A 20977-nucleotide genomic window follows, 5' to 3' on the forward strand; every position below is an offset into this window, starting at 1 on the left:
TGTGTCAATGGGTGCCAGTTATGGACAACTGTATTTCTATTTTTACGCAGCGGCATTTCAGAGGAATGCGCGTTGGGAAAGAGAAAGCCTGCGCGCAGTTTGAAGGAGAAAAAAGAAAAGTGTAAAGAGGATAGTTTGAAATGCAGTTAAAATTAACTGCTATTTTTCAAGACTCGCAGTCTGTTGGCCCAGTGTCATGCAAACTGTCAGAGGTAATTTTGAAGACACAATAAAGATGCAGGTCCCCCTTTGTGCCACCCGTATTGTACAGTTTCTGTGCACAACCGATGCGAATCGGTATGTGATCAGGTTCAAAGCGGCTCTTGTCTGTTGTCTCTGGTCTTTGGAGCGCACTTCCTTCCCTGGTGGTCCCTCCTGGTCCCGGGCTGGCACTGACGCGCGCACACGCACGCACGTACTCACGCAATCAGCAATGCTTTGCAGTTCTTTTCTACAAATGAGCCCTGATATCATCTTAAGGGCCATCAGGTGAAATCTGAACAACATCAGCAAAAATAAGAAAGTTGCAGCTTTAATTAAGGCTACAATCTCAGGGAATCTTGCTACACACACACACACACACAGACACAGACACACACACAGACACACACACACACACACACACACACACACACACACACACACACACACACACACACACACACACACACTTTTAAAGAGAGCCAAGATCAACATCAATTTGTTAGATTTAAAACTGCAAACTCGCCACAAAACACAAACATACTGTAACTACTTGCACATGCCCTTAGATACACAAACGCACGCACACCCACACATTATATTGCTGCCACACACATTTCTACACACCCCTGTGTGCATTTTCAGAGCATATATAGATGTACATGAGCTCCAGGAGGCCAAAGCTAATGTGTATGCAGCTTTAGGCTTATCATTATATAATAGCAGGCCACCTGTTAAAGCAGTGTGTGTGTGTAGGTGAATGTGTATATGTGTCTGTGTGTAATTATGCTCCTGAGTAGTGGCCTGTCAGGCTCTATTGCTGTCTTGTTACAGTAACAGCTCAGTACAGTGCTGCCTCCATAGGCCTGATGCCAAACACTGCGCTGTTGTTCTTTAATGTAAACTAATGCCTGTGGACTCTCCTCATCTGTTTTCATTTCATTTGCTTTTAAAACAAAACTCATTTAGCATCAGGCAATTGAACCATCAAACAAGTCTGTGCACCAAATAAGGGAAACTTAATCACTTGTGCTTTATTTGGCCTTCTTTTGTGTGGTTTGTTTAAAAATACCTTGCAGTTAAAATGCAGTTAAGTCGCATCTAAATACAAGCACTTCTTACTAGCAAGAATTCATTCATACAACTCACACACCTCATCTGACTGTATAATACACCACAGGCTTGTTCCAGTTCATTAAAATTCTCTCTGAGATGCGTTTGATTGCAAGTTTATCAAATTCCGTTGGCACATGCAGGTGAATCATCGTGGATACTGTACACAAAGCAGATGAAAAAAAAACATTTTGATCTGCAAACATCAATAGATATGCAAATTCTGCAAGCTTCCAACCAAAACAAACTACATACAAGCCTTCTGTATTTCACACACTCTTACTCAGTCTTTATATTCTTTAATCTCTCCCTCTCCAACCCTCTCGCTCTCTCTCACACACACACTTTGAAGTGGAAGTGTTGCTAAGTGTGGGAGGCGGGCAGGGTATAATTCGAGCTCAATAATGTCAAGATGCACACCAGTTAGTTTGAACTCTGGAAATATGCTCGTGTCAGAGCTTATCTCGCTTATCTGGCTAAAGTTGTCCCAGGCGCATTCGGACTGTGCGTGTGTGTGCATGCATGTGTGTGTGGAGGAGAGGTGGTTGAAACAGAGTAACTACATCCCAAGCCAGGACTGAGAGGAAAGCACACACCAGCAATTCTGCAGGGGCTCAGTCCAGCTTTATGTACTGTACCACAAATTTTTCATCTCCTGACTCCCCTACACCCGTCGTTACTCACACACCTCTTCCCTCTTTGGCCTCTGTAACAACATCCAAACATTACTTTCCAAGAGTCACACACATCTACTCATTTTACTTGCTTTCAGTTTCATTTCATTTCTTTAAAGACACCACAGAAATAGCACCCACCTTCCTGGAGACAGCCTGTGGCTTTAAAATCTTTCAAAAAATAACCCACACCCAAATTTCCTGAGTCTCTGACACTTCACTTCTCTTTCCCTCATCCTCTGTTGATGAAAAGCTGCCATGACACATCAGTGGGAGTACTCAGATCTTTTTTTTTTTACCTGAGTGAAAGTGCCAATACATTAATGCTAAAGTAGTCCAAAAAAGACATAATGAAATATTACTTATGTTGGGGGAAATGGACTTCAAGAACCAAAAGGTAATACTCCCATTCTGGGGAAAATGGCTCATGTGGCGGATACAATGCTATTTATGACATCATTGCATTGTTAGTATTAGTAGTTAATGTTCAAGCAGAATTAACTTTATGCTATTTTGCACATGGATGAGGTAATTTTTATCTTACACAAATACAGATAGCTCAGTATTTTGGAGGTCTGCAGCGTAATATTTCAAGCTGACTGTAATGAGTTTTAGAGAGTGACGTGAGATGGTTACAGGGTTGGGGCAGCTGTCCCTCAGGAGCTCATCAGAGAATAAACGAGTATGTGTTGACATGGAGTGTTAAGTGCTTTAAGTAGTAAGAAGAATCTCATTTACCAAGCAAATTTTCTTATTCTGTTTACTATCATACTTTGCTTTTTTGACTACAAGATGCACTTCTTTTATTTCATACTCTAACACATAATAATCAGATGATGCATCGAGTCATTTAAATTGGAAATATGTCACTCACAACTCATTGAATCTTTAAAGTCACAAGATTTGCGCTTGCTTTAATAACGATATTAAAATGAAATTTGAGTCTGGACAGTAACGACTTAACAGAACTTTGCATCAGATATGGTTGAGTTAAGTGGATTAAGCATATTTTCCCCCGAGTTTACATGTTTTAAGGAAAAAAGTACACTAAAGTACAAGTTAATATTTATGTTACCCCCTATTGCTGCAGCATGATCAGTTATATGTAAATAGTCATGTAAGATGCAGCCACTGACAGGGAACCATGCTGCATCGAGCTAAAATGTTATAATGTATTTGTATAAACATTTGCATTCATCTTTTCAATTACATGAACTGTGGCAACAAGATACAGCAGAGTTCAGCAGTGATGACAGACACTTTCAGGTCCAGTATCTGTGTGTCTTTAAGTAGAAACATTATCCTGGGTAAAAACTCTTTTGCAAAAAAAAATTGGAGAACAATTTTTTTAAACTAGAAATAAAAGAGCAATATAAAAGAGACCAGTCAGTTTCGGTTAAATGTCCTTAAAGTAATAAAAAAAAGTAAAGTAAAAGGTACTCTTGTAAAGTAGTGCCCTGTTACAGACACCTGTATCATGCATTAACTTTGGATATTGCTGCTGATCAAGGTAAAAGCTTGTACACTGATGAGTAGTTCGTTTCTTTTTTTTTTTCAATTCTCATTTATTTTGGTCCAATTTTGCTGCTTTTAAATAGGACAGCTAATGAGAAACAGGAAACACTGAAGGGGTGGTGGGATTAGCATGCAGCAAAGGACCACGGATGGTATCAAACCCTGTTTTGAAGAAGACTGTCGCCTGGGGCATGTGCTTTTAATGCTGTGCCTGGCCCATTGGGTAGCTTTATCTGTGAAATAAAAAAAAAATCTGCAAAAGATGATCATAGATTTTAAGTTTATAATTTGTTCTGCAAAGTAACTTTTGAGTGAAGTTTTAAAATAGCTAATAGTCAAATAAAAGTTTTTGAAAAGTATGCAGAAAAACTTGTGACAGGAACTTTCTGTTTGTGTGGTTTTTGGCAGCTCCTGAGGACACAGCAGTACTTCTTAAATGTCATCTGTCAGTGAAATGTATCAGTTACTGAGAATATTTGTAGTGGAAAAGTTTACAAAAGTGTTTCTTCAGCATGTTGTTTTCACCTCAGTGTGGTAACAAGTATCAAAATTACAAAACAGAAATTGTCAGTCTTGTCGCAGTAAGGCTCGTTGGCTTCTTTAGCTTTTAAAAAGGCTTGTTCATTTTAGTCTGTTTCATACCCACACAAAAAACTCCTCACAGTAGCTTCATTGGATAGCTATGTTTAAGTACAACCTTCCTTTGTTTAGTACTAACAAATGGACTTTGTTACCTCATGACACAAGTTTAAAATATACATGCAACAGCTACAGTTCACTTGAAAAATCAGTCTGGAAACAGCTTGGTGAAAACAATAAATATAACAAACTCACTGACAGTCTGCAAAGTGCCTGAGGGACTCAGTTGGTCGGGGTCTCATCCTGTTGCAGTCACACAGAGTTTGTTGTGCCTTTAAATCCCAATATGATGCAGGTAATGGGATGTCCATTCAAAGCCTGCTGAGCTGTTTGTTTGCAGCTGGACCACTGAAGGAGCATCATTTGTTCAAAGTGCCATTGCTGCTGCTGCCAGAGCCCTAATGGCTGCTGCTCACCTGTGGATCATACAGACAGCAGAGATAGGATTGGAGCCCATTTGCAGTCGTAACTGCCACTGTACTGTTGCAGGCCAATCAATGAATCTGTCTGCTACCGCTCCTCTCAGTACTTTAATGGGCCCTGCAGCCTGTTTATTTTCCCCAAAGGGTGGTAAGTGGAAAAGAGTAAACACAAACTTACATCTTATATTTGTGGCTTACATACTGTTGATTGCTAAACCTTTCCACATGCGACTTCTGGGAAAAGGATAGCTGCTGTGTATGTATGTGCTGCGATCTGCTGTTCCTATTGTGTCATAATTGATATTTACACATGAATCATTTTGCAAACAGACAGAAGAGTGTGGACTTTAAGGATCTAGTCTGCCACAGGTGACCAGTTACAGGTTTTAAAGTCATACTGTGGAGGCTTGAACATTTCCAGGCTCAGTACACCACATGAATATTGCATATGACTGCAAAAGCTGCAGGACTATATGAGAGACCAAAACATGGCATGAAAGTAAATACATTGTTATGATGGATGTTTTTTAGTTGATTTCAGGCCAGAATACAGCATAAGAGGGAAAAAATGATACAGAGCAGAAATGTGGAAAAAAAAAACTTTGTGTTATTCTCCAATGAGATGGCACCTAGCCAATTTATTAGCAGAGGACTTTGTAATCAGACTGGACAGCTGGACACTTGAGAAAAAGTCCATCTGCTGGGATCTAAATGTCACAAAGGTAGGGATGAAAAAAAATCTAAGATAAAAAAAAATACACAAAAACAGTTCCTTTCCTGAATTTGTCCTAAGAAATATATCATTTTAAAAACTGTTATTCTCTTCAAAATATATTTCAGGGCCATTTTATGTCTTTATTGATAGGACGGTGATGTATTTCGGTGTTTGGGAGCAAAGAACAAGGGACAATATGCAGAAACAGGACTGTGCACATGGGACACATGCTCTAACCAGCGAGATAAAAAAAATTAAATTAGTTCTGAAATGTCATGCTCTTTACACATTTTATCCAACTACTTACAGTTTGGTTGGCTAACAGTCTACACAGGTGTCCTCATCATATCTAAGATACTCATGTATAGAATAGAATAGAATAGAATAGAATAGAATAGAATAGAATAGAATAGAATAGAATAGAATAGAACTTTATTGTCATTGTAACAAGTACAACGAAACTGAAGTCACAGCAGCAATTAAGAAAACAAAATTAAGAAAGAGTATAGAAAGTGCAAAAGCATCCATAAGAAAGTAGATGATCACAGCTTGTCCATCATTCTCCAGTTCAGCCAGCCTCCACCTCCACAGGGTCCAGGACTGAGCTTCTTCAGTCATGCTACATATCTGTGTCCCAGTCCCTGTCTGCTCACAGCAGGTGAAGCTCTTCCAATGAGGCGTTAGTGTCTGATGTTAGCTCCGTTAGCCATGTCTGTGAATAGCATGATGCTACTTTGCCCTCTGGTATTCCCTCTGTTGCTGGGTTAGCACAGCTAGCTGGTCCATCTTATTGGAGATAGATCTTACGTTCCCAATAATGATGGATGGAAGGACAGGTCTATGTCATCACTTCTTAGCTCACACCTGAGAACCAGCATGTCATCCTCACCTCCTTCTCCTCACCTTGTGGGAAGACATCAGGCCTTGCACCAGTTAGCATTGATATGCTACACGCTGCTAACAGCTGAGTTCACATGTAAACAATGCAGCCATGGTTACATGTAGGATCTCCAGACGAACACAGGAGAAAAAGTAGTAAAAATATCACAGAAGCCGCAAAAAGTTTGGTGTCTATGACCAACAAATGAGCCATACAAAGTAATGATCCACTCCAAATACAAAGATTACAAAATAGAGACGAAAAAAAAAATTCAAGAAACGGACAAAGAAGAGAGAGCTGCTGCAAAAGGCAGCCATAGCCAACAGGGCGGCACCTATCACCGAAGATATAAGTATTAGAAGGTAGAAGAAGAAGGTATAAGAAAGAAGGGGAAAGTTTTGGTGTTTTCACTGCACTTTGACTCCAAAAAGCCCTTTTTTCCAACAACTATGTCAGCAGAGGCTCATAAAACAATACTAAAACTGTAAATGAGCTCAAGAAAGTTCAGCTCTGTGGCCATGGGTCTGGAAAAAAAAAGATGCTGCTATGATTAAAGCCATATGTTTAAAAATACGAAATGACATAAATCTGCTTTGTTGTCTTTAAATTTACCACTAGGTTAAAAAATATAGCAGAGTTTATGAGCAGGAACATATTTAACATTTAGTATTTACTTTAAATCAAACACTTCTTCTCCTCCATGTCAGATAACTGTCACATACGTCAAATCAAGAGACTCACTCAACAGATCTTATAACATAGTGTGTAGCTTTCCACAGGTAGGTGGGAAATCAAGTTAAAAGAAAAGAAAAGCTATACTTTTCCCTTTGAGCAGCTGAATATGTGTCACTCACATTGAACGCCTGTGTGTGTTATGAATTCCATTAGAACCCCAGGTTGTTACCTGTGTGTACAGAAACACAGTTTGTATGTTTCCTGATAATGGGTGAACACGATTAAGTCTACGGGAAAAAAGAATCATTCAGTGAATCAGGAACAACAGTCACATAATTTAGTATCATCCAACAAGTCAAGCAACACTTTCACACCAATTTAATTGGTCTCCAAGTGAACTTAATCTTCAACACTTCACGTTCTCATAGCTCTGTTGTTTGCAAAAGGTTTTCAACATCTGATTTGTATTCGTAGATGACTGAACCCTGCTAATGCTACATAATCAGCTCATTATCCCTTTTTTCACCTCTAAATATCGACAACAGGAAACAAGCTTCAAATTGTTTGTATGTGCATGCATGAGTTTTTACTTACCAGCTACTGTTAAGACATGTTGTTTACATATAATCATAATACAATCAACCTCCAGACATGGGCTTTTTTCATGCAGTTGGTTTTTGGAGGGTATAGTGTACTAGTGTACCACAGTTCAGATCCAGGTAAATTTATCTATCGGTGTACAGACACAGTCCACTCAGAAAGCACGTGTGGGTGATCACAATGCCATTTGTGAAGTCTGAGTTGCCTATCTATATGTGTAACAGGTGCAGTGGAAAAGAAGCCAGAGATTTGTAAATCCTCTAGTATTGCACTCCAAAAAACTGAAATATTATAAGTGGTTTTGTCTTATCTAAGTAAAAATTGTCTTAATATACTCAATATGAGCCACATTTGACCAATCGGTCCTGAAAAAAATGTCTTATTTTAAGTTATTTAAAGACAAAAATGAGGTCTGAGTTGCGTGTAACAAGTAAAAAAAAATCTGCCAATGAAAAAAGAGATATTTGCTGGAAAATTTGCTTGAAACTAAAATTACGTCTTGATACAAGTAACATTTCTCTTGTTGGCATCTTAGAAGATTTATTTTACTTGTTCAAAGCAATTAAGATCTCGTTTTTGTCTTTAAATAACTTGAAACAAGATAGATTTTTATTTTTTTTGACCGGTCAGTTGGATGTGTCTCATACAAAGTCTGAAAAGACATTTTCTACTGAAAATAAAACAAACTGACTTAATACAATCACAGTTTTTGCAGTCTGGCTAATGTTAGTGTGGTTTGAAAGTAAGACCTGTCTGTTATTAAAAATGAACGTTAACTTAAGGTTAGAGAAAATAAGTATCAACAAAATTTATAATGATGAACAGCAAGCTTAGAGTTCAACTCAGCCAAACGCTGATCAAGAAATTTATCAGATTTTCACAGTTACATGCTAATCACAGGGAGCCAAGCTCTTATTTACACCTTTTTATCCTGTATTTTACTCCAAATGACAGCAACATCCAGAGAATAATCATTATGTTCTCATGAAGGAGACTTCAAAGTGATAACGGGGACCATAAAACCATTAGGAAAATGTTTACCGAGGTAATAAATCAAGTGAAAAGTTGAGTTATTCTTCTCAGAGGCTTATTCATCCCAGTTTCTTTTCACTCATCAGACCAGAATAGGTCATCTTAATTCAGCCATGTTTTCAGCTGCATGTAAACATGCTTACACAAACCTTCACTACAGGACCTCTTTTTCTATCTGGACATTAACACGGAGTCAAGAGTGGAGCCAAAATATCAAAAGCTTCATTAGCAAGTGGCCCTGAGTGTAAGCCAGAGGCATCTTTGTCAGTATATCGCACTAAATACATGTAAGTGTCTGTGTGAGTGTGTCTGACCTGTAATGGCAAAATGATGTAAAGCCTGGCTGAGTGGAGTACAGTAAGCAAAGTACTGTCAGTCCCTGCATGCACACACAGCAGCTAGCTTGGCCTCGCCCCAGCCAGCTTCAGTTTCCCCCCTGCATCCAGGTTTGCATGAAAGCCATGAATAAGTCAGCATTTCTGCATGATAGGTCTGTAACCAGGAGTGACAGTTAGAGAGCACAGTCTTCACAATCTCAGATGGGACACAGTGTGTTTGTGTGAGGATGTGTGTGGGTGGGGACTTGGTGCATGTGATTGTTAGTCCTCCCCCCTTCTCTTATTCACCTCACAAATGGACGTCATGCTGCTGATGAAGTCTAAAAGAGAGACACAGAGAGAGGTTGTTGACGTCAGTAGTAAGTGGAAATTTAATGTGGGGAAGGAACACCAGGGTTCAGGTTCAGGTACAGAAACTGGGTCATCATGTAATCAAATGGCAATATTCTGGGTTTTTTTTTCCATGTGTTAAAATAACTTTTCAAAGATGCTTCCTGGAGGTGAAGAACTCAGGCAATATATGAAAGGGGAGACACCTAGTGAGCTTTAATTTTATTATTTATTGAGGATAAGTGTCTACCTGGACGACAGCAGATCTTGCAGTAAATGATTTCACTGGTAAACAAAAAAAGGGTAGAAAGAGGTGTCCTTAATAGCTTTGGGATCTTGAATTTTGTAGACAATAAGTTCTAATTTTGGTTTGCTTGTAAAATTTCTGTTTTTTTCTCTCATTCATTTATTAATTAATCTCAATTTTTCCAGCAATCAATACAGAGAGCTTTTCACTGCATTCATTGATTTAAACACTCTTGGTAAGTCTTGTCTCTTTTTGTCTAAAAAGAAACTGAATTCTTCCTTTTTTTCTATTTACCTCCTCTATTTCACACACCTCAGGGTCATTGTGTTCACTTCTCCCTCGTTGTTGCTCTGTGGATAAGCAGACGCAAAAAAATAACAAAGACGTTGGGAGTAAATTGCCCACTTTTTCAAAATTTGAGTGTTTTTGAAATTACAGCACATTTACCTCACTGGTGTTATTTGCTGCTGTCTGGGTATGTGAGCATTTTTGAATAACCCTGAACAACATGTCGAGATTCTTGTGAAATATGTAATTCAGAAATTGTATGTTGTCAATATGTGTGCTATTACTTTGTATGATAGTCTCTTGTGAAGTAAAACACTATCTTTACAGACTTACTTAAAAGTGCTCTTTAGTTTTTAACTCACAGCTGAATATAAAAAACTCTATCAGACCAGATCAGCAAGCAGTGTTGGGTAGTGTTTAAGAGAACGACTACAATGATGCACAAAACCCCTCAGCACTGCATTTTATTATTTATACCTGCCTGTAGATCAAGATCCAAATCCAGATCCAGATTTGACCCCTTTGTCTCTGTGTTCTCCTTGGGCTTTGACATTAACATCACCTGGGTGGCTGTATGTGAACACAGCAGCTGATTTAATGACATGTACACACAGTCTCTACTGAATAAGTCATCTGGTCTCTGCTTACACACCCATAGTACTCATCTATTTTTCAGTCCGGGGCATTTCTCTCTTTCCTTCTCACTCCGGTTCTGTCTGCCTGTCCATCTGACTCTGTCTCCTCTCTCTGCTGCATGTAAACAGTGTTTTCTGTTAGTGTACCACAGTCAGCTTCATGTTCTCCTGAAACAGTGCCAAGCCATTTTCAGGGCTGTTGAATTATGGCTGCGCAGGTGTTGTTTGCTGCTGTCTGTGGTTTAATGGATAGAGATTCATAACAAAGGGAGGGAAGAATGTTTTCAAATTGGTCTTTAACCTTGAAAATCCACATTTACATGTACTCTAAGCTTTTGCAACAGCTGGATAACTTGGCTAATGATCGTCAAAACAACCTTGATCCCATTTATCTTAGTCTGTATTCCATGTTTCAATCCAAAGTGGTACAGTTACAGCGCATTTAGATACATAATATTGGCCACTATTCCACAGTGTCATTTGGGAATTAATGCCACTTTGATCAAGCCCTCAGCGATCCTCCACAGACAGACCTTTGCTTTAAACTGCTAAATGATTGATGGCTGAGATGAAAGTGAATGTAGGTCACCGTGGGTGAGGGTCGACTGAAGCAGTATAAATCAGACAGGGATAATAACCAGATATCATGGAGGATAATGGCCTAACAGGAGCCATTACAGGTATATCGAAAAGCAGTTGCTGAAAAATGTGTCACAGCTTCAAAATACCGGCTTTTATGTTTTACTGCTTTCAGATGATTTGATGTCAAAAATATGGATGGTTTAGTGTTTGAAAAGGAAGTGGTGAGTAGCTTTATCATTTTATACACACTTTATGTGTTTCATGTTTCTTCTGACAGAGAAAATAAAAGATGCCGGTGTCTCCCACTGCACCCTCTTCGCTGTAGTTGATTTGTAATCAGTTGAGTCTTGTTTGAGAGAAATGTGTTGTGGACGTCAGCTCTGTGATCTCTTTTTAAATCATGTAAAATTATTCTTGTCTCCTCATTAAACAAGTTCACTTCACATTCCCTCAGACAGGAGGAGGCAGTCAGACAAAGAGTGATGCCAAAGCAGCTGATGATGAAGACACCCGAGCGCTAACAGTCAAAACACGTTGGGAAGAATGCAGCTTGAGAAATGTGCTAACAAGTGAGAGTGTGACTGAAAGATCCACGGTACAGAGACAACTTTCTGAATTTGGAATCCCTGAACTTAAAATAATCCAATTACAATAGCAACTGAGAGACTTGAGGTCTAAGTTGATGTCAATTCAGTCAAAAACTTTGCTGGCTTTTGGTTCCTGTGTTATGAAATGGGGCTTGAAAGTTTTCACAGTGAATGACCAAATCTGTGCAAAATGGAAACATCAGTTTCAACTCTCCTGCTAAGTTTTCTCAACAACCATACATTATTCTATCAAAGCACACCATTGTGTATCATGAAATATTTAAATGACATAACATCTATATTGCATTATCACGTGCCCTAGATTTTAGTTGTATTTCTGACACACATTTGGCTGTCCTCTCAGGCTCATAACACAGAGCCAGCCCCCTCTTTTTCTTACTAAAAACTCACCAGAGATTCTCCTTTGAAAGAATTTGGTTCAATCTCCAGCTTGTCTGAGTGGAAGCTGCAGTGGGTGTATAGTATCTCTGTTGCAATCTAGAGATCAGCTGCAGACTCAACAAAAGGTCTCGGAAAGGGACTCCGGAGTTCTGTGAATCTATGAGAGGGACTGACAGAGGGAAATTGTGAGTGAAGCCCCGGCCATCAAAAGAGCAAAAAGAGGCAAATGAAAGGCTTAGAAAGGAATGAGAACCAGGGAACAGATGGAGAGTAAAAAGATGTGAAAATCATAAAAGAAAAAGGGGTGAGGGATCAGAAAGCTAAAGCTGGCGCCGGGGGTAGAGGGTGAGGAGAGAGGGGAGAAAGTTCTGTTGTCAGCAGAGAGAAAAGCAGGTGATGGAAGGATAATGACAGAGGGAGGAGCCCTCTTCACCTCTGCTGACCTCTCTGCTGGGAAGAGTTGAAGGAAGTGGGCGCAGCAGCAAGACTCCTAATGTGATGGGATATCCTGCCGGCTGCCTGCTAACCCCTCTTCCTCCAACCGTGATGTCTGTTCCCATCGTTTCACAGTCACCTCTGCAGGATGAGGCCGTGCTCGAGAGCTGCAAAACTCACACAGGAGACGCACACGTAGACATCTCACGCGGTGACACACATGAGTTTACATGCACGCCCACACAGATGGACGCATGCAGGCCTTCACACATGCTGACAGACCAAAACACACACACACATAAACACACCTTCAAGTTGACTCAACAACATTCACGGCCAAGGTCGCTATGACTCCGGTCACCGCGTTAGGCATAAATGTAGGACAGTGTTGAAATTATGGTACAGAAGAGGAAGAGCTGCTGGATTACAAACACAGACTGTGTGCCAGTGACGGCACCAGTGAAAGCAGTATTATCATGCAGTGCAGTGCAGCTGGTTTGGTTTACTGAGTGCAAACAAAGCCCATTATCCCTTCCAATGCTGTTTGAACACCAAAATGAAAGCTTATCATTTGATGAGTGTTTAAAGGATACACATAATTACCTCGAGATGAGAGTATTTATCATTTTGTGATTACTGAAGCCAAATGCTAAATGGTTCGTTTCTTCAAAAGAATACTTGTTTTATTTGCCATTATGCTTCATTATGGTTTCTTACGCGTGTCCCCCTCTCTGTGAAAAGAAGTTCAGACACTTGTGGGTATTTTCTCCTGTGGAAAAGCTCCCCTCACTCCCCCACCCACCCACCCGTGAAACATCAAAGCATGGCCACACTGAAACTTCAAGCCCATTTTGGCTTTGCCCTCCTACCTCCAGATCCAGTAATTACAGCTCATACAAGACATCAACATTATTACTCGTCAAACCACAGTATAATAATACCGCAAAACACTTCAAAGAGACAACTCACATTTCAAGGGAGAAATAAAAACTCATGGATTATGCATTAGGAAGGACTGATTCAACCTTCCAAAGCAGCTGGCGCTCAGTTCACGTTATCTGGAGCGAGACCCAAAACTTGATAATCGAGGTCTACAGCATGTTGGTGTAATGTGAAAATAAATTTTACATGATTGTTAAAACTTACCAGACCAGTGGTTTGGGGTATTTTTTTAGAGCACTGTAGTCTGCATTTGCAATGCGATGCTTTTTTCAAAAGCAATGGTAGGATTATGCGTGTGAGCCTGGCAGTGAGGTTAAATTTCAGTGCTTTGATAAAAGCGCCACACCAGCCTGTTTTTTTAATGTTTCAATACTGCCCTCTTGTGTCTGTGAAGAAAGGGAAAACACTGTTCTATTTTTCTTCTGAATATGATTTCCTTTTTAAAATTAGACCAAATTATTATCACTTTTCACACCAAAAACCTTTTTGAAAATAAGGTGAAAGAAATTGTTGACTTTGGAAAAATGGAGCCAGTCCCAACTGTTAGTGGATAAAAGGCGAGGTAGACCCTGGATAAGTAACCATCACAGGGCTATTGTGGAGACAAACAATCACTCATGCACTCCCACCCACAGGCAACGCTAGAGCCAAATTTAACCTCATGTTTCTGGACTGTTGGAGGAAACCAAATGAGAGAACACATGCATGCTCTGGGACAACATGCAAACTCTACATAGAAAGGTCTCTGCCCAGCCAGGGACTGTATGGAGAACCTTCAGTCTTACTGCATTTTCAATCACAGTCAAATTAAAAAAAACAATGTTTACATTGTTGACTTGTTCAGACACATTCTAAAGTCTTGACTTCTTTTTCACCTCAAAACCATGATCTCGAAACATGCAGATGGTTGCTCTGAGCTCAACAAATATAAGATGAAGTAAAATCTACTATTCTATCTATTTTCAACTTAAAATTGTCAGAGTTTTTTCACCTTTTTGCAGTATTTTCAGCAGCACGTCTGTCATAGTGAATATATCTTTCCTGAGAATTTTAACACTACTGTCCTCCCAAGCTTTCTGCAACTCAAGCCAAAGGCTTTCATTTGACTGTACAATAGATCTGTCCAATTCTTTTTCCAACTCACCCAAATTTGCTGGATGGGTTTTAGATTTGGACTTGAGGGGGCCAGTCTATCATTTTCAATGTTCCTTTTTATAAGGAAAATGACCAAAATCTCCATGGGATGGCTCTTTTCTATGGTACATAAGCATTTTGACATAATTAAGCCTAGATTTTTCAATGACTTTAAGGGTACTTCAATGGCCAATTCAATAATACTACTGAAACCTTTTAAACATGCCATGTGTTCTAATAAATTTGGCCACCAGTGTAAATTTACCAGACTTTTATCACTTTATTTAATTATTTCAACATCCGATTTTACAAGCACTAAAAACATTGGAGTGATTTGCAAGAAGGCGAAGTAATAAATAAAGACAGTTATTCTGAATTAGCCCTATTGGTCTAGAAATTTCATGGGTATTTTTCAGGGTTACACAGATACTTTATCCGATCTATTTTGTAAGACTTAATTCTGAAACAGTGCTAACATTTCCTGATTATTTTGCCCCAGTCAATAATCTTTGTGATGCACCCCTGAGTTATCTGCTCCCACCTCTGAAATGACATAAGCCTCCCAAATAAAAGATGCTGCCTGGCTGAAACTCCTTTCACAATTGAATACTTTTAGTCTGTAATTCTGCCTTCACATGCACAGGCAGGCTTTTAAAACAAATATTTTCTCTAAAGTAAACTTTATCAGAGTTATTTCCAGTTTCAGATGGGATACCGAAGAACACAGTTTCTCTTTTTATCTTTGTGGCTGTCTGCACTCAAAGAAACAGTTGCTGGCAAAGAACTACACACTTTTACACAAACTCAGAGAATTCAATATCACACTGAACAGCAATATCCTTTACTCAGTACACCACGGACCAGAGTTTGTCTGAGAGAGAATTCTCTTTGATTTCTCTGTGAATGTTGTTCAAAGTCAAACCCACTGCTGGAAAACTGAGACGGTAAAGTGAGAAAAGGTGACAGAAGCGCGGATGGTGTGTGTATGTGTGTATAGATGTGTGCATAGAAGGTGTGTGCCAAAATGTTATGTCAACATCCAGAGCATATATATTTAACCTCTAATGGTTGTGCATGTGTGTGTAAAGATTGTGAGTTGATGTTATATTAAGCACAGTGATACTGTGTAGCTACATCTTTAATAATGCTGTGACCTACTTCTTGAGTGAGAAGTCAACAGATTCATCAGTAGCACCATCCAACTGCCATGACAATAAATGTCGCCAGCCTTCCTTAATGTCACTGACATGTCAGCCACTTTAATTATTCATGGGAAGTGTCTGTCCCATTTATCTCCACATGCTTTAATTCAATCTGAAGCCTCAAACCCCCCATCCAAATACACATCCCCGCTCAGCAGTATATGTTCCTTGTAGGGGAGCAACAGCAGAATATACATTAACACAGTGGGTATGAAAATTTTATCATATGTGCAACATACTGCCCTTGGTGCACTGAACGTGATTACAAAAGTCAATTCTCTGTCACCCTCCTGACAGCCCCTCATGTTTCATAACCACAACAGTAACAATGCAATATGTGTAGAGTGTGTATACGATTGATTCAGAATGTGGAGACAGACACACAAAGCTAGGAGTGACAATAGCATTAGCTCTGGGAGGAAACTATAGTCCACTCCTACAATCTGGACTGGTCAAAGCCAACTTTCAAGTGTACTGAGCAAGAGCGACACCCTGTGGTTATTCAAGCACAGTGCAAGGACTACAAACACCACATCAAACCAATCATCTCCCCTCTCAGAGAAATAGCACATCAGTAACAATAGAGATGTTATTAACTTGTAGTTTAAAATTGCTTGAAATCTAGATGATGAATTTTGAATATCTACTAATTCAAGCATTAAAATATAAAAACAAGATCATGAATAAGATGCAAAACTGACATAGTGAAAAGAATAGCAATGAAAAAAAAAATATTGGTATAGGACTAAAAAAGCACATCATAATTTCCCTGGGAACCTTGGGAAATTTCATCTTTTTTCCCCCATCTCTAGCCTTTGCTAAATTTGCCAAAAATCTTTACAAAACCTGTCATACAGAGGATTTCAAAACAGTTGCTCTCTTCCTCTCAAAATGGTTTGATACAGACCTGTGTTAAGAGCATGTTAAGATGTAGACCACTTTGTTAATAAAACATTATGTTGACAAATAAATCCAACCAAATCGATAAGCAGACAGAATGATTCACATGGAATATGTCACACCTCCAGATACAGGTACACAAACAAACAAACAAACAAACAAACAAACAAACAAACAAACAAACAAACACAAACACTTAGTCCTGCCTGCACAAACAACAGTCATTGCTGGCAGCCTCAGTGTATCAGTTGAAATTGGGTAAACAAAATGTCAACAGTTCATAAATGGCCCCTATACACCTGTGCAAGTTTTAAATATAAGTTTTAAAGCATGAAGAAGCAACATTTTAAGATTTATTTAGGCTTAAATTGATTAATGAAATGCATATCAAGTGACAATAGTGCATTTATATTGTTCAGAAGGGAGGAATAAGAAAAGAAAAAGACGAAGGGATTCTTTGCATGTGCTCTGCTCTTTAGCCTTGTTTAAAAAGTGCTGGTGCTGACCTTTTTGCTTATGCTGCAAGATATTTGCCAATGACAGCAATACCAGTGTGCTTTAAAAGCAGTAAACTTGCTGTGGCAAAGCTTTCACTGGCCTATTTTGATTGCTGGACTTGCTTTATTTACTGAGGCTAATTTTGGGCTGCTGTTGTAACACAGACCTGGCAACACTGGCACCCTGCCACTTCCTATGATACAGGATGCTGCTAAAAAGCACAAGATTGAATTGATGCTCTAGAATATTCGGGGCAAACACTGAACCACAGCCTGTTTGCATTTATCAAATTGAATCAACAGCTTGTGTGTTATCCGACACCACTTTTGTTAGACTTTGGGTAACTGAATACAACAATGGAAGTAGCTGGCAAGCAGAGGCAAACCATAGACAGAGAATAACAGAGGCAGACCGTCTATTATTGTTATTATGCTGCCTGGGTCTGCCCCAGATCCATAGCATGAAGGTCAACAACACAGGGATCCCAACAAAAACAAATAGAAAATGATTTACAGATTTTATTTCCTATGAAATCCCAACTTACCAACTGTTGAGAAACGGTGTTCACAAAATTAACGTTCTATTTTGCTTCCCTTGAAAGTGCCCGAGACTTGTGTTTCATGCTCTCGAGAGCTGTAAACATCCACACGCGTTTTTTAAATATGGCGGGTCACTACGTCATTTATGTGGGTCCTAAAATACTTGCATTAGAGGCAAGTGTACGCCAGATTATAATACAATATCCCTAAATATGGTAGCGTGCAGTATTATTGTGATAACAGGACTTTGTAAGGAAGTACTCTCAAATATATTCTTTCACTCCTTTGTTCATATTGACTTATTTTGATGTAAATGTGCACAGGAGTCCACACGATATGATATACCAGTTATGACAGCAATGTATTTATAACATCAATGAATTGACAGGTTAAGTTGGATGACGTAGCCCATATGTTATCCAAAGATGAGTTTACTTTGAAACTGTCACATAAGGACGAGCAAAAAGTAACAATTGTTTTCTAATTATGATATAAAAATTGTTATATCGACATACAGAGACATAAAATAGCTTACATAAATAATAATTTGCATAGAAGTATTTATTCTATTTATGAGTTACAGCATCTGCATGCAGATAGGTGCCAATGCTGATTCCAGACTCTTGTTTTATACAGTTTATGCTCTGCCCTCTGGCTCTGCCGTGACACTACAAGGACCACAATTCCTTGCGGCGAAGCAGTCACTATCATGACACATCTTCAACATAAGGAAAAGCTTCCTCTCTGGAAGCCTTCTATATGCTAACCTTGGGGATAGACTGGATTCTTTTTGTGACTGAATTTTGAGTAGTAATTTAAAACTCACCCATTGTGGCACACAGATTTTGACAGGCACTAAATGTTTGTCGGACGTGAAACACAGCTAGCTTTTTAGCTCGCTAAAGAGTTGCACAAGCCAGTCTGTGCTAACTGTAGCTAACTGGGGGGACCGTAACGTCTAACGTTGGAGTGCTAACGTTAAACATAACAGAGAGGAGTGAGAAACGAAGACTTTTGCCGTTGTGACTACGGGACATGTTGTTCAATTTGAGCACAACGTAAGTTACTCCGTTTTTATTCTTACAATGTTCGTCCCAAACGTTGGTCTCATAAAGTACAGCTGGTTAGCTAAACTTGACAGCTAAGTTAGCGTCATCATAAATTCTAGTAAGCCAGTTTTGACATTTATTTAAAACATTGCACCAACTAACTGACATGTTAACTATACATATTTTCAAGATACGTGATAGTGTCCGCTAGATGTGGTGTCATGAGCTGTGTGGTACTGTGGTAGCGTGTTAAATGATATCACGTGAATTGTCACAGAACAGGAAACATAACTCATTTTATGCAGTTAGTAGCTAGTAAAATGTTGCTGTCGCACTTTTTTTTTCCTCTTGCAAGACTTGATTTTTCAGATAACATTTTGGAAGAATAACTCTTTAAACGTGGGAACTGTGTCAATCGATACGAAGATACAAAAACATAATTTGTGAGCCCCTGTGGTTATGAATTTGTTTACATACGCATTTAAGTTTCCTCAGTCGACCTTTCGTGTTTCTGCAGACAAGATTGGTAAACAAAAAGATGTAAAACAAGTGGATACCAAACAATTGAGATTAGGGTTGCAGTGTTGATGTCAGGTGTAAGCCTCAGGTGTAAGCCTCCAGTGATGGTGACCCAATTGGCTCACTGACATCTGCTCTTTAACAATGGCTTTTTGTAGTTTTTGGGCTTGCTGTGCTAACACCATACAGAAGGTCAAAACTCAAGATGCATCCATCCTTTTTCATGATCTGTTGCTAATACTGTCTTTTTTTACTTACCCTTTATAACTAAGCTGAAAACTGTTACTGTAGCACAACAAACCTATGTTATCTCACCAGTAACTTAACCAAACTGTCACTACAACTACAAAAAACTGTCATCAGTGTTAAAAGGGGTGTTTTACTTTCTATTTTGGTGTTAAGAACAGTTTCATGAGAACTAGTTAAACTATTGAACTACAGTTATTTTCACTTTACCATACTTGGTTAAATATGTACTCTCACTTTTGCTCAAATGTGCATTCCAGAAAATTATTTCCATGTTTCACCTGTGCAGTGCTGCAACAAAATTGATGCCACACTTAAGAAAATGTGACACAGACTTGTACAGCATCCCCCCCAACATGTACTTACAGTATGTGCTCCCCCCCCCATATTTACATTTCTGGTTTGCTCACCTAGTTGTAAATCCAGTTTAGTAACTGAAGTAGTTTGTCAATTCAAGGCTGACAGGTTTTTTAAGTGGAAAACAATTGCTAATCTCTTAAACCACTTTAACCATTATTTAAATTAAATTAGAGATGTCCCTGCAGGGTTCATGAGCCTTAACACCAGTATGCCTTCCAGTTTTCTGAACACCATATTATGTTCAGTCACAGTGTTTACTTGAATTGACGTTTCTTCTTGTCAAAAAATGTAATTTTGGATCACTGTCATATAGTGAAATGAATGAAGTACACTTTTTGATCAGTCAATCAAATATATAAGAAACTTGATGCCCTCAATGTACAGTGTAGTGCATTAGAAATAATTTTAAGAATCATCTATTTTCTTCTTGATTGTATTACAAGTGCTGAGTGTTAAATCAATTTGCAGTCAATAACTGTAGGTTAGTAATATGCTCTTTGCTTGATGTGTACAAAATCAAAACATTGTCTGTTTACATTTCTCTTTTTTATCTCTCTCCTCACTTTCTTCCCTACAGCAAGTCTTTAGAGACATTCAAGTGAAATTACAAGCTGCAGAGGAGGATGAATGCATCGGTCCCATGGTTTCCCATGAATCTCCCCTGGAGTGGGAGGTGATTGTGAGAAAGGAGAGTGGAGGGAGGCACGCAAGGAGATTATAAACAAGAGTCATGAATCTCCATCAGGTCCTCACAGGCGCTGTCAACCCTGGAGACAATTGTTTCTCTGTAGGAAGCGTCAACAATGTGCCGTTCACGGTAAGATATTTCAAGCTCTGGAAATATTTCCATCCCAGCTGTGTATGCTATTTAACTCTAAGCAGTATGTCAAAATGATCAGTCAAGACAGATCTGTATTCACAGGCTTGATTACAAAGGGAGATGCACAGTTAAGAAAAGGCGCTTCTTCTTGGACCAAGAACTAAGGTCAAGTTATCTAGCCCTCAGACCTCCAACAGGTGGTGTTATGCTGTAATTTCTTCAACACGAATGCAATCCTGGGATATGAGTAACACTCAAGCAGGATGGGGATGTTAGAGCTGGATAAAGTTTTACCTAATCAACGCTGTTGCTTCTTGAACCATAACATTGCCACTTTTTTTGTGTTATGATAACTGCTGTAAAATTTAGGTCATGTGAAAGAGTGCAAAAGCACATCCCTCAACTACATTACATCCTTTCTCAAGTTTAAGATTCTTCTACATGTCTGAAGCACAAAG

The 20977-nt window shown here is 39.0% G+C and overlaps 1 protein-coding gene across 4 annotated transcripts in view; it reads left to right on the forward strand.

Moving 5' to 3' along the window:
• Positions 1-18205: 18205 nt before the first annotated feature.
• dmxl1 (Dmx like 1) overlaps positions 18206-20977 on the forward strand; it is a 54765-nt gene continuing 51993 nt past the window's right edge. For all 4 annotated transcript variants that reach the window (XM_074670788.1, XM_074670792.1, XM_074670791.1 and 1 more), the window contains exons 1-2: positions 18206-18583; positions 20277-20516. In XM_074670788.1, coding sequence (XP_074526889.1) covers positions 20430-20516 — 87 coding nt within the window. In that variant the 5' untranslated portion in view covers positions 18206-18583; positions 20277-20429. The remainder of the gene's footprint in view (positions 18584-20276; positions 20517-20977) is intronic.

This window comes from Halichoeres trimaculatus, unplaced genomic scaffold, assembly GCF_033239565.1.
Source record: "Halichoeres trimaculatus isolate MK-OKI-2021-1 unplaced genomic scaffold, fHalTri1.1 fHalTri1_scaffold_5, whole genome shotgun sequence".
Classification (NCBI taxonomy): Eukaryota; Metazoa; Chordata; class Actinopteri; order Labriformes; family Labridae; genus Halichoeres; species Halichoeres trimaculatus.